This window comes from Thunnus albacares, chromosome 7 (assembly GCF_914725855.1).
Source record: "Thunnus albacares chromosome 7, fThuAlb1.1, whole genome shotgun sequence".
Taxonomy (NCBI): Eukaryota; Metazoa; Chordata; class Actinopteri; order Scombriformes; family Scombridae; genus Thunnus; species Thunnus albacares.
Genome location: NC_058112.1, coordinates 14,438,631 through 14,451,332, shown reverse-complemented (window position 1 = coordinate 14,451,332; position 12,702 = coordinate 14,438,631). Strand labels below are relative to the sequence as shown.

General features: G+C 42.3%; 1 protein-coding gene across 1 annotated transcript; it reads right to left on the bottom strand.

Annotated features, from left to right (window-relative positions):
- Nucleotides 1-93: 93 nt before the first annotated feature.
- Nucleotides 94-12,702, bottom strand: plekhg7 (pleckstrin homology domain containing, family G (with RhoGef domain) member 7). The gene is made up of 17 exons (XM_044357789.1): nt 12,409-12,702; nt 10,737-11,523; nt 9,868-9,893; nt 7,344-7,462; nt 6,597-6,637; nt 6,141-6,242; nt 5,527-5,676; nt 5,168-5,263; nt 4,794-4,892; nt 3,979-4,092; nt 3,413-3,587; nt 2,301-2,416; nt 1,860-1,947; nt 1,687-1,766; nt 1,431-1,584; nt 1,086-1,183; nt 94-384 (listed from the first exon to the last, which is right to left on the bottom strand). Exons 2-17 carry the CDS (start codon nt 11,376-11,378, stop codon nt 274-276), a joined length of 2,211 nt encoding a protein of 736 aa, XP_044213724.1. The 5' UTR covers nt 11,379-11,523; nt 12,409-12,702; the 3' UTR covers nt 94-273.

Here is a 12,702-nt window from a genome sequence, read left to right as displayed (position 1 = left end):
TTGGTATAGAGACTTAATTATTATGGGATACTGTCAAGGGACAGGATATAAACAGTCTTTGAGGGTTAAAAATGAAAAACACTTGAGAACCACTTGTGCTACACAGTCAGATATTTATTGTACACTACTGCAGCAGCTGCCTCTCAAGGCAAACAATGAGTTTACAAAAATGATCCTAGTGCTAGTACAGTCATTTACACGACTTCAGGGGGACAGTGAAGTGCACATTGACAGCAGGGACGGTACAGATGGCTTCTAGTGCTGATCGATGAGTCATATCTGTGAAGACTCCAGCCACAGTGAGTAGCCCTTGACTCGCGGCTGCTGAGAGTCCAGCCTCAGCAGTGCTGTCACAGCGCCCTCTATCTTAGACATCCACGCTCTCTGGAAAATAAGAGATATCATCAGGTTTACTGTTAAGATGGTTTCCTCAGATAATATTGATTATTTCATTTGCATCCCCCCTTCAATTGTAAAGTGTGTTGATATGAGCCATTAGCAACACTTTGCTAGAGCTAAAAAAAAAACAGCTTCATGCATGCACAATCACTCCTGTTCAGTCACTTTTTTAACATTTTCCCTCCATTTACAGAGAGGCTCAAATAACTGATACTGTACTGGAAATTATATTGTAATATTCAAGAATCTTTAATATGACAAAGCTCCAAACTACATAGCAATTTTTAAAAGTTTAACTTGCAGATAAAACCAATGAATATTTTAGGAAGATGAAGTTTTGGGCTCATGTCCATAAATAACTGAGCATCCAAAGTAAATCTGAACTAATGTGAAAGTTATAAATTGCTTTATTTGATAAACTAATAAACCTACATACAAAACTGCCTTGAGATATACATACATTTAAAAAGATAATCAAGAGTAAAAACCCTAAACTAGCCTTATTTCTGTGATTCTCTGTTAAGTGTGCAGTCTTACATAAATGCTAGTCAGAATATAATTTGAATGTATAAATAACATATCCATCATTTTGCACATCCGTATGGTATGCACGCATTATTTTCATGACAGTAATCAGTGCTCGGCCAGCTCTCATTGGACTGCATGTCACAGCTGAAGTGATCTACCTTGGCAGCCTCTGACGCAGCTTGCAGGATGAATGCACCTATACACTGCTGATAGCGGTTCTGGTGCATGACTATGAAGGAATGAGGCAGCCCTGATGCTACAAAGGAAGCAGAATATAACAATTCTTCCATGAAATTACATCTATAGCAAGCGATACTTGTTGTAAACACAGACAAAAAAAATCGCACTCAGTGTATTCACTCTCTGATAGCAGATAAATAATCAAGTGAAAAATAAACCGTTAGTGATCATCACAGCATCAAATTTAACAGTAAATAAGCATTCTGAAGATGTCCGAAATATGTAATAAACAATGTGTATGGTACTAGTGTTGTTATTATTACTTGAGGCGTTTAGTTGATCAATGTTCTTGAGCTGCAGTCGGTCCAGAGAGACAGGCTGGTCGAGAACCGTGAAGGTGCTTCCCTCCTTCAGCAGCTGATCCAGCTCCAGGTGCTGCGGTGTCCTCAGAGGATTTTGGTCTGGACCGATGGACCGCTACGCAAGACAAGGAAGAAAGGACACAGGGTGATATGAGGTCGCATTACAACAGCCTCTTAGAGTCATACTGTAGTGAATATCTACCAGAGAGGTATGTACCTTCTTGTTTCGCTTTATCTTTGTGATCAGCAGGAATTCGTCAAACAGGAACAGATAGACATCGATCAGCTTTGTGTTCTCTGGTTAAAGGAACCGAAGAGAGATGCTGTCAGATTGTGCTCAAATCTAAGCGTTAACGTAAAATCTGCTGGAGCGGTGCCGACTGTACAAACCTATGAGCACCAGTTTCCCTTCGTGAAGCAGGCTCCTGTGAGAAATGAGATTCTCCAGGGTTACGGCCTTCAAGAGATGTTTCAGATTCTGAAAGAGAAACAGTCATTCAGATGAGGAGGAAATACTTACAACCTTTTGACATGTAAGCTGATATTTCAACATTTGCGTTTCTGAGACCAAAGTAACCGCTAATGACACACTGCTTTGTGAAATGTAAATAGTCTGAAATAATTTTCTTTTCATGAGGACTGTGATGTCTGATTTCCCACCCAGATAGGTAAATGACCGGATTATCTTATCTGTACAATACAGACGGGCGAAGCGTCGTGCACAGCTGTAACTTTTATGCTTTGCTCTGTCAACATGGCTCACGAACACACGCACACACACACAAAAACTTAAATACTAATATATTAACATATACATATAATCAGACAAACCTCAGGGACGAAGGCACGCTTGTCTCTCTCCCATACAGGCAGCCACACCAGGGCATCTCTCAGCTGTTTCACCTTCTGGTAGTTATCCAGCCATTTGACCTTTCCCTCTAAATCACCTAGAGACAGACAGAGAGATGCCGTTTCAGTCAAGAGGGACAAAAACAGACAACTACCTCTGAGTGGAATGTACTGCTAAAAACTCATTTCATGTTAGGTAAGTATTACTGAGTTTTGGGATCAAATTGTTCACATTCGTGAGATCTTTATTTCAAATAACAGATAAATTGCTCTTCACAGTGTGACAACATGAGTAATGTTTTCCTGTATAGTCATGGTTGCCTGCCAAACACGGGTGTGGCGATATCGTGAGAGATTACGACATCTTTTACAGTAACTATCCCCCACACCCAGAAGACATTGGCCTACGTATCATAGCAGAGGTTAAAATGATCTTTGTCACATCATCTCCGCAGCTCTGCCGCGCCTCTTTAATGGTTATGGGAAAGTGATTTGTGAGCCCTACGCTGTGTGGTTCTGAAAGGCTATTTGTTCAGTGCAACAAAATGACAGTGAGGTGCGTTGCTGCAGCGCATTTCCCACAGCCTGTCCATCTAGTTACAGAGTAAACTGCCACAACAGGTCTACAGGCAGAGGCACGCAGTGAAGAATGACCAGTCAGGGCTGCTGGCTGCCATCCAAGTCATGTAGCCTGTTTGCTGTAAAACACACAACCTGGTCTCTCTGTGTTTGTATTGATGGAGATAACCTCACTTACATTTGCTTAACATTCTTCTCGGATCTTGTTATGATATGATATGTTTGTAAACCACCTCTACAGCCCTGCTGAAGTAACGCTTCAGTCATGATCAGCTGAATGACACATGAGGCGCAGAGGGAAGTTTAGCTTGTCATCAGCAGCTGACAAGATCTGTGTGAAGTGTCTCAAGTCACATAACTAGCTGTGCAACAATACGCACTTAATCAGTGAGAGTAGTCTGCTGATAAGGCAGGTGGTAAAGAGCATCACGGCATGTTTTGGGGAAATATAGGCCTCTTTAAGTGATGTATTTGTTTTCATTTAAATGAAAGTGAAAACGGTGTATGCTGCTCACATATAGATGTGTCCACTTGCTCCGCTACAGTCTGCAGGCCTTTGCTTTCCGCCTCTGTCTGAAATCTCTTCGCGATGTTCCGCAACAAGAGCGGGTATCGGGTTAGTCTCTGCAACGGCGCCACCAGCAGGTCACGCAGTTGCAGCCTCCGGCACTGCTCATTCCTCTCGCACCACTGGGGAGAAAAGGAAAGAAAAAGAGGGGAGGTCAGAGGGGTGTAAGAGGTCGACACGGTGTTAGAACAGAAGAAAAGGGGGGGGGGGGGGATGGGCAGTGAAAAGCGTGTGAAGAGAAATGATATCTAAAACCACAACACAATTAAAACCCCAAACAGGTTCATAAGCATGGATGACAGGGAAGGTTACACAGGGGACAAATTCCTCTCTTTGGCAGGCCTCGGTGACACTGAACAGGTTGTTTGCCGTTTAGGCAGCGATGTTGCTGTGTGTTCTCTCTCATATTTGGCACTGCTCTGCCTGCTGTGTTGTCAAAGTACACGGTGTCCTTGCAACACTCACACACACACACATACAATTTAGCTGCTTTCAGTGACTCTCCTCCTGTACCTTCACGTAAGATCCAAAGTCCTCTCTGGGCTTCAGGCTGTCCAGATAAAGCAGAGCCGCGGAGTAGTTGAGGCAGTACTTCTCCAGGCAGTGACATATGCTCTCTTGGAAAGCCTGCCAACAGATAGGAGTGTTACACAAATACTGCATCACGTTACCTAATAAACTGCAGATAGACAGATCATAAAAGAGAAGAAGAAGAAGAAAATATAACCTGTGATGGAACAAGTGTGACATGTTTTTTCAGTTCCCGTGAACTGAATTATTTCCTTCCCTGCTGCTTTTTGTGATGTATAATTAACAGCATGAGGAAGAAGTTCTTTTTTGTTGAACTCAAGAGCTCAAAATTATTTAACATCAAAGAACAAAACATGAAACTAGAATTAGTGTAGATGTTTCAGAGGATGTGCACGTTATTTGAGACAACCCAATCCAGTCAAAGCCATAAATATGGTTTCTTACTTGTTATATTTTATTCTGGATAGGCTCCTGTAGTGTGAGATGAGACAGCCAAATACTAGCAACAATGAATGTGTCACAAAAACAATATACATATATTTACAATATATTTAATACATATTTGGTGTGCATATAATATATAATAACTCTAAACCTTACAATCTTTGATTATTGATAACATTTTAGTTTACATAAACTGAATATCTAGCTGCTTTTATCAGTCTGTGATTGAAAATGTAATAATTTCCTTTGCCTCCAATGTCTAATCAGTGGAGTTTTGCAATTGAATGAATGATTGCGTGCAGACTAGAGAGTGTGTCAGTTTAAGTGTGTGTCCACATGTGAGTCACACTTGCCTTGCCTAGCAGCTCCAGCAGGGTGGGCCCGCCACCCTCAGTAATCTCCAACATGTCCCTGATAACGCGGAGGAGGTTGCTCAGGAAACCAAAACTCACCTGCAGCAGAAAACAATCAGTGTCAAGTGTCGCTACGCAACCACAAAATACTGTCAAAGCTCCGTTGCTTTCAGTTTGTTAAAAGTAGAGAAAATTACATAAGAGCAGAGTCGTGCTATAGATGCTACATGAAGATGCTTGTTGCAAAAATTCCCAATATTCCTATTTTGCTTTTGACGCTGCACAATAAGCTGCATGAAGGCTGCTGTTATATTATTTACATAGTGCATCCAAAGCTGGCAGGCCAAGTGTTACTTATTTGCATCATGTCTCACCAGGCAAAGCTCATTGAGGTTTGCAAACAGCCTCCACAAGTCAACATCAGTCAGGCAGTTCCTCGTCTGCAGGTTCGTGAGTGTAGCCAAAAACACCTGAATGCAACGAAGAAGTCAGAGAGAGAACAGACTCAGGCTATCTGTCGTGCTGGCATAACATTTCTAATTCACAACTGTAAAGAATGGAAAACTTTCAGACTTTTCCGTGAGGAATTCAGTGACAAGACAGACAGCACAAAGCAGCAGGTGTTGGGTTTCGTTTGGGTTTGGTCTATTTATTTGTGGTCCTGTGGTGTGTTTGTGTGCGTGCGTATTTGCATGTGCGTGTGCAATACGAGGCATTGTGCGGACAGAGTCACCTCTTTGAGAACCATGAGCTGATCCAGGAAGTAAACACACTCGCTGGTGAAGAGTTCCCAGATGGCCTCCTTTCTCTTGAAGCCCTGAGGGTCAGAGGTGGCGCTCACCTGGGAAGACTGGTCCCGCAGGAACTCTGCCAGAGAGTAGTCCTGTACACAGATGGATGGAAAGAAAAAAAAAAAAATCACCGATTGGCAAGAGAAAGACACAAAAAGAGATGAATGAGACATTTATCTTCATTTTTCTTGTTTAATAACTGTATGTTCTTTGCTACCACCATCCTGATAGACTCAAGCATGTGCCGTGTTTGTTTATGTACATGTGTACAGTACCTGACTGGTTACTGCCTAGAAATTCTGGTTCTTGCATAACTTGTGTCATTTAAATGTTGCAGGAGCTTCCCTCTCACTGCTGCTCTGTTATTTCAGAGTCGCAAGTTAAACATTGTATTCTGTTTGGATTGGAAATCTGGATGTCTTAGTTGTTTAAACTGTGACTTCGTTTGGATTAGAAGTCACTCTGTGCAGTCAGAACAAACACGATTTACATAACAAAAACCACAATGCTTAAAGGGGTTTTTTTTGCTGTTGTTGTTGTTGTGTTCATTTCTCACCTTATACTTTTGAAGGTCAGGGTTTCTCCAGTCTGGAATCTGTGCTGTCGAGAGATGTTTCTCGATATCTGACACCGTGCCTATGTGCGACTTCCCTTTAGTCTGAAAGGTGAAAAAACAAAGACATTAGGCGGATTTTAAAAAAGGGATTACAGTTATGGGTGTGTGTTGATCAAGGAAACATATGTGTGCATATTTGTGATTTTGTTCAAACATTTGTAACCATCTTGCACACAAAACCAAATTAACAAGTTTGGCTCAAGTTTCGCATTTCAAGTGTTGGCCAATTACAAACACTGCGGATAAGAGGAGCCACATTAATCTGCTTTGAGAAGTGGGTCAGAGAACAATGTCCGAACCAACTGCCTACTGCTAAAACAAAGTACATCAAAACAAACCACAAACACACTGGTGGTATGAAGCCAACAATCACAAAAAGACACACAGCACACTTACCGTACTGCGCCTTGAAAAAGGCCACTTTAACTTCTTAGTATCTGTAAAAAATAATAAACACAAAATACTGATTAAAAAGGGTACGAGGCAGAATGTTGGTTGTCCAACAGATGGGATTAGAAACAAACAAACAGAACAGTGTGTTAGGATAAAAACTGTGTTGGACTCAAGGACACGACTTACAGCGAGTGCAATATGCTGTTACTTTGGCACATATGACTGGTTAAAGTTTTACGATGGATTACATATAAATCAAATTTAGGTTTGCCTACAAAAGCTCTAAAGGTGCCAAAGCTCAAGTATTTAGAATTCAAGTATGAAAACTAAAATAGTGAAATCTGTGAGGTCCTTCTAACTTTATGGGGCTCAAGGGTCAAAACCTAGAATGGGGATAGTTTATAGAACCATCATAATCAGTATATAACATAGCTACTATTTGGTGAACTCTTTAAAGCCCGTTCCACTGTTATGGAGAGCGGGCCACGACCAAACTTTAATAAGCACATCTTTTACTCTGACTAGGGAACAGCGTGATAGCTCATTTTACTTGTTAAGGCCTCATTTTGTTTGCTTGTCTAATGGTAAGTTGACTGACGCTAGCTTTGATGGCAAGATAAATCAGTTTATGTGCAAGCATCACTTAACAGTGGGTGGATCCCTGGCGCTCTGCCTGGACTGATAGAGACTTGGCTCACAGAGTAATAAACAACATAACAAAAGCATCTATTACACCATATATCGTTTTACCAGAGACGTCGGAACCATTTAATATGTCAGCGACTCCATTGGATACAAAAAGGTCTCCTGGTGAAACATCCAATCCGGGCAAGCTGACCACCACAGAGCTCCGCCTCCTCTCCTGCAGCCTGAGGACACGGTAGACAGGTGAACGTCATGAGATCCCCCACTTGAAACTTTTTCTTTTGGAAACACGCTAAGATGAAAACTCGTAGTACTGCTTGACATTTTAAAAACAGCCCCATTGGACATCCGAGATTCACTGTAACAAGACGTTTTATTATTCTATTGTAAATGTAATACAGCCAAAGAGAATAGACTTACTGCAAGCCACAGGAAATAACAGAATTCCTTCTGTCATTTTACATGCTTGAAATACCACTGAAATACCATCCGCATTGTGCAGCAAATTGGCGATTAACACAAGTCGCAGAAATTATAAAGGACAAGTATTATGTGTCTGGCTTATATGTGGATAGCTGCTGATTAATGGATCACCCTGCTTGTGTGCAAGCTGTCAGTGTTTACCAGTTATAATCCTCTTTGTCTCCTTTCATAGTTAGTAACCAAGCCATAGCTGAGGCTGGAAAAACACAGGCCTGCCTTTTAGCCTCGGGCAAAGCTCGAGCTGCTACTGTTCTCAAGTGTTTTGACTTATCCTCTGCTGTTGTACTTCAAGGATTACTGCTGAAAGTAAAAAGGAGCATTCACGTGTGGAAATTAAAAATCAAACTCCATAACCGATGTAATTCAATCATGTTATGGAGTTAAGGGTGATTGATATTAAGTAAGCAGATTGAATGTCTTGCAAAAGCGAGGCCAGGTGAAGGTTTCAATTCATTGCAAGAATAAAAAGATTCTTAATGTGGTAAAACCTGAGTGGTGACTATTTGATCACAACAGTCACAATCCAAACGGTGCCAAAGTTAACAAGTGACTTCTAGTCGTTTAGCATGGCTGCAATCAGCAAAAATAAGGTACGTAGCAACCAGACAGGCTGGTTTTGCCAAAGGTTAGATTCACTTTCAGCACACTGACACTGATCGACAGCTGGTCAGTGACCTGAGTCTACGCTCTGTGGTTTCACTTCTGAAATTTTCAGGCTTGGAGTTAAAAAGAACAGTTTAGAGTTCAGAGTGAGATAGAAAACGAACTGATAAAGGAGAAATAATTACACAAAATTTAAAAGGAGGTTTGGAAAAGGCCATGAGGAAGCCTGGCTTACACATGAGGGCTAATGTTTCTGTTTATGTTAACAATACAATAAAACTAGAGCAGAAGTACAAGCAAGAGGAACAATGCTGGTACTGGTTTGTCTCTGTCTACTATTGTATGTAAAAACTGTTCAGTTAGACTGAACGAGAAGATTTTCTTCCTCCTATAAACCCAATATCCCTATGTAAGTAGTTGCATATCTGCTGCCGCGCCTGCTCAGTTGCACAAACAGCAAACAAGACAAACTCGAATGCACATGTAGGCCAACCTGTACGCTAGGAGGATAAGTTATTCTACAGCTGAACAGTTGTAACCTGGTATGTTTTCCTCCAGGGCACTTTTGTTGAAATGTGAAAGAACCAACTGTTCCTTTCTCTTGTTGGCAAGGACCGTGTTCTTTCTGGTAAACTTATATAAACCCTGTTCCCGCCAGATCAATGTATATACAGGCAGTGCTGAATCAACAGTAAAACATATAACAGTCAGCAGCAGCCGTACCTGAGCACTATGGAGGATACGTGGCTAATGGGACAGTAAAGAAAGGAACGATTACTCCTCTAAACCAGGTCAGTGCCTCCGTGCAGTTCATTCCACAGCATCCTCACAATGACATCCTGTTGCTTTGTGGCCGCTCCGAAAGCTCTCTCTGTGTCAGCCTCTCTGCCACCGAGAGCACTTGTAAAAATGGGTGCTTTGTTCCCGCACAACGAGAGAAATAATGATGCTCAAAAACAAAACTGTCCCGACCAATGGCTCGCACGGCCCGGTCACTGTAAGAGGCACAGTGCCAGGGTGTAATTACAGGGACAATAGCTGCCTAATTATCCAGTGAGGGGAAGAGCCCGGCAGCCCATTAGGAGGGGTGTGGGTGGCGGTAAGAGAAAACAGCCTTAATGAGGGTTTGTCTAGCCCATACATAACCATGGGACTCTCAAAACTTAACCCACCAAGCTTATGCTCCATTAACAAAGACATGACTGACAATGAATGCACAATGGGGCTCCTTAAACCAAAAGGTCCAATCATTTTTGCTCACGAGTGTCCGACGAGCACGTTAAGACGAGACGCTCTGGTTGTTAAAGCAAAATGTTAAAGCTCAAATTCTTGTGTTAATGAGATGATTTGACAGATATTTTGGAGACAGAAATGGCTCATCATGCAAATCAGAGATAAATCAAAGGGACAAAAAACAAGGACAAAACAAAGGTGAGCGCTGTAGTTCAGCTTATCAGATACAGGAAAAAAATTTGACTACATTCCTGATATACAAACTTGAAACTACGCTTAAACATGCAAAGGCAGCCCAAGGTGCACCTACCTATTGGTATGGCAGTGCTCTTTCTCCTGCAAAAAGAAGAAAACAATGCATCAGTTCATGTGAAACTTTAACCTTTCTATAATCATACATCACTGTTTACTGAAATCATATAATACAATAAATCCTTAAAAATGGAAAACAGGCTTTGGTTGATGCCGTGTTTAAGTGAAAACATTTCAAGTAAGATGATTTTACAGTGTAAAAAATGCTCTTACAGTAGGTTTTAATGCTCTCAAGTATCAAAAGCTGTGATTATACTATTTACATGCCATATTAGCAGTGTCCGACTGTACACTCAGCATTAAACAAAGCGCGCACAGGCCTCCTACTGCTAACGACACCACTATATCACTTTCAAAGACGTTCAAATCTGACTCAGTGTTTTAAGTGGTCGCTTGGATTCAAAAGCCTCTGATATCTGAGGAGAATGTCGGGACTTTATTGAGAATGTGCCTGGTTGAATACCAGGAGCTGATGAATAGATCTCCCCATTATCTTTTTCCATCGCTCACTGACCCCTCCATTATTGGGTGACTGCTGACTGCGGTGAATAGGGGCCCAAGGAGAACACTTCCCAGGGCTCTCTGGGCAGTGGGTTTGGTCAGAGCTGTCAGTGCATGTAACTGCTGATTCATTTGCTGTCAAAAGCTTGCATTGTGAATGACCACCGCAGGAGGCAAGGCAGAGTGAGGGAGAGAGGGCTTCCGCAAGGAAGGAATGTGTAACAATTTAATTTATAGGCTTTGGATAAAAAAAAAAAAAATCAGCACATGGCTCGTGGTGATGGTGGGAAGAGGTTTGCGTGATTCCCTTACAATGTAGACATGCTTCAATTAAAATAATGCTTTGACAGACAGGTAAAAGCTCACCTGTATTTCACTAGGAAATCCAAAATCTTTCATTAGAGTAGGATGAGCACTGCGACATTGTTGTCTCGTGGAAGTAATACTGTTGTCAAAAGTCTTTGATCTCTGTGATCTGGTTCTCTGTCGGCCGGAGGATGAAATGGGCTGATGATCGTGACAGATCTCTCCATCAGAGAGGGGGCTCGCTGCAAGAGGAGACTTGACTCTGTGTACCGGGGAAAGGGGGGTTACGGGGGATGCCGTGCTCGCAGCACGCTCCTCCTGCGTGCTCCCCATCTTGACAGGATCCCGGGAATCAGTCAGAGGACGTCGAGTGCTCCTCATCCTCCTCAAGGTGGGAGATGTGGAGATACGGCCGGGAGCCTGCCGGTCAAACTGGAAGAAAGGTGCAACCAAGCCATCGTTGTCCACCAGGGACGAATGTCTCAGCTTGGAGTGTGTCCGTGTGAGATCTATGTGCATTATGACCGGGCTGCTGGTCTGACTCTCCTTGTGCTCACAGGGCCCCAAATCCGTTTGTGTCTGCGCGTCCACCACACCTGTGGTGACAACTTCATTTTCAACCCATTCAATGTAACTCCAGTCCAACTTCTGGTCAACGTCCTGGCCTTTATCCTGCAGAATAACGTGCTTCAGTGTAGACATTTTAACCACAAAGTCATTGTAGTTGCAGCAAAGATCAGAAAACGTGTGGTTCAATGGTCTTGGTTGCTTTGCCTCTTCTGGGTTAAGGTCAGATGATAATCCTGTTGCATTCCAACACTGATCACACCATTCACTTCTCAAGCTTCTGAGGAAAAAAAAAAAGAAGTAGAAAACGTGTCAATACCCGCAAGCAAGCAAAACGAAGCAGGTCGGGCACACATGTACCACCTAATCCTCTAAAAGGGGATTTGAACAGGGTTGAAAATAGCTGGTTGGCAATAAAGTAGCCTTACAAAGATATAGTCCAATTCAGTGTGTCTGAATACATCTGTGTGTGTGTGTGTTTGTGTGTGGGGGGACCAAGTGGACTTTCCTATCCTAAAAACCAATGGGACAATGATAAGATATATTTTATTGTCTCCAGGAAAATCTGACTTGGGCAACAGTGCTACACCCAACTGCAATCAAATTAAGTCTATACATAGTCAAAAAACCCTGATACAATGGTCAATAAATTACATATAACAAAATACAACAAAGATATGTAAAATATTGCACATGGATTGTGAGATAAAATATATGAATACATTAATATTATAAAAATGAGGAATGAAATCTTAAAAATCATAACTCATGATGCATAGAACTAATGAGACACTACATAAGTACAGTAAGGAGCTGCACAGTTTGTTAATGTAAGTGTTGACAATGTGGTCTGAGATAAAAAAGAAGCTAAAGAGGCCGTGTTTGTACTCTGATATTGATCTGCCCTATTAGCAGCCTGATAAAGATACTCTCCGGTCGCTTTCACTACGATTCTTTCACCATATCAAGATCATTTCATTGGTTAGTCAAAGCCGCGCGAGCTCATCCACGAGGCAACAAAGGCAACAGAAGAAACAATGCGACAACAGCCCGTAACTTTTCAGCTCACAATACACTCTACTGGATAACACCTGTGTGACAACAGAAACCGCACCTGGCTCGGAAAGAAGCATTCATTGAAATGTAAGAAGTCTGGTTTACTTACATCCACCGGCGCTCCGCGACGACTTGACCGACTGGCGGTGAAGTGAAGTGTGACCCGAAGAGAGGAGGCGGAGGAGGGGGGTGTAGTAGTCCTGGTGGTGTCGGAGGCAAACTAAACAGCCAGGCTCAGATATAAGGCTGAAAGGGATTTGAGGGAGAAAGTCTCCGGCAGACGGTGTTTGGTTTCCTGACAACAGACAAGAGAAAAGGAACAGGTCTGTGTGGAGGGGAGTGAATGAAATGTGGGAGTGGAGCTCTGCTGGAAAAGGTGCGACTGCATGGGAACACCAATGCT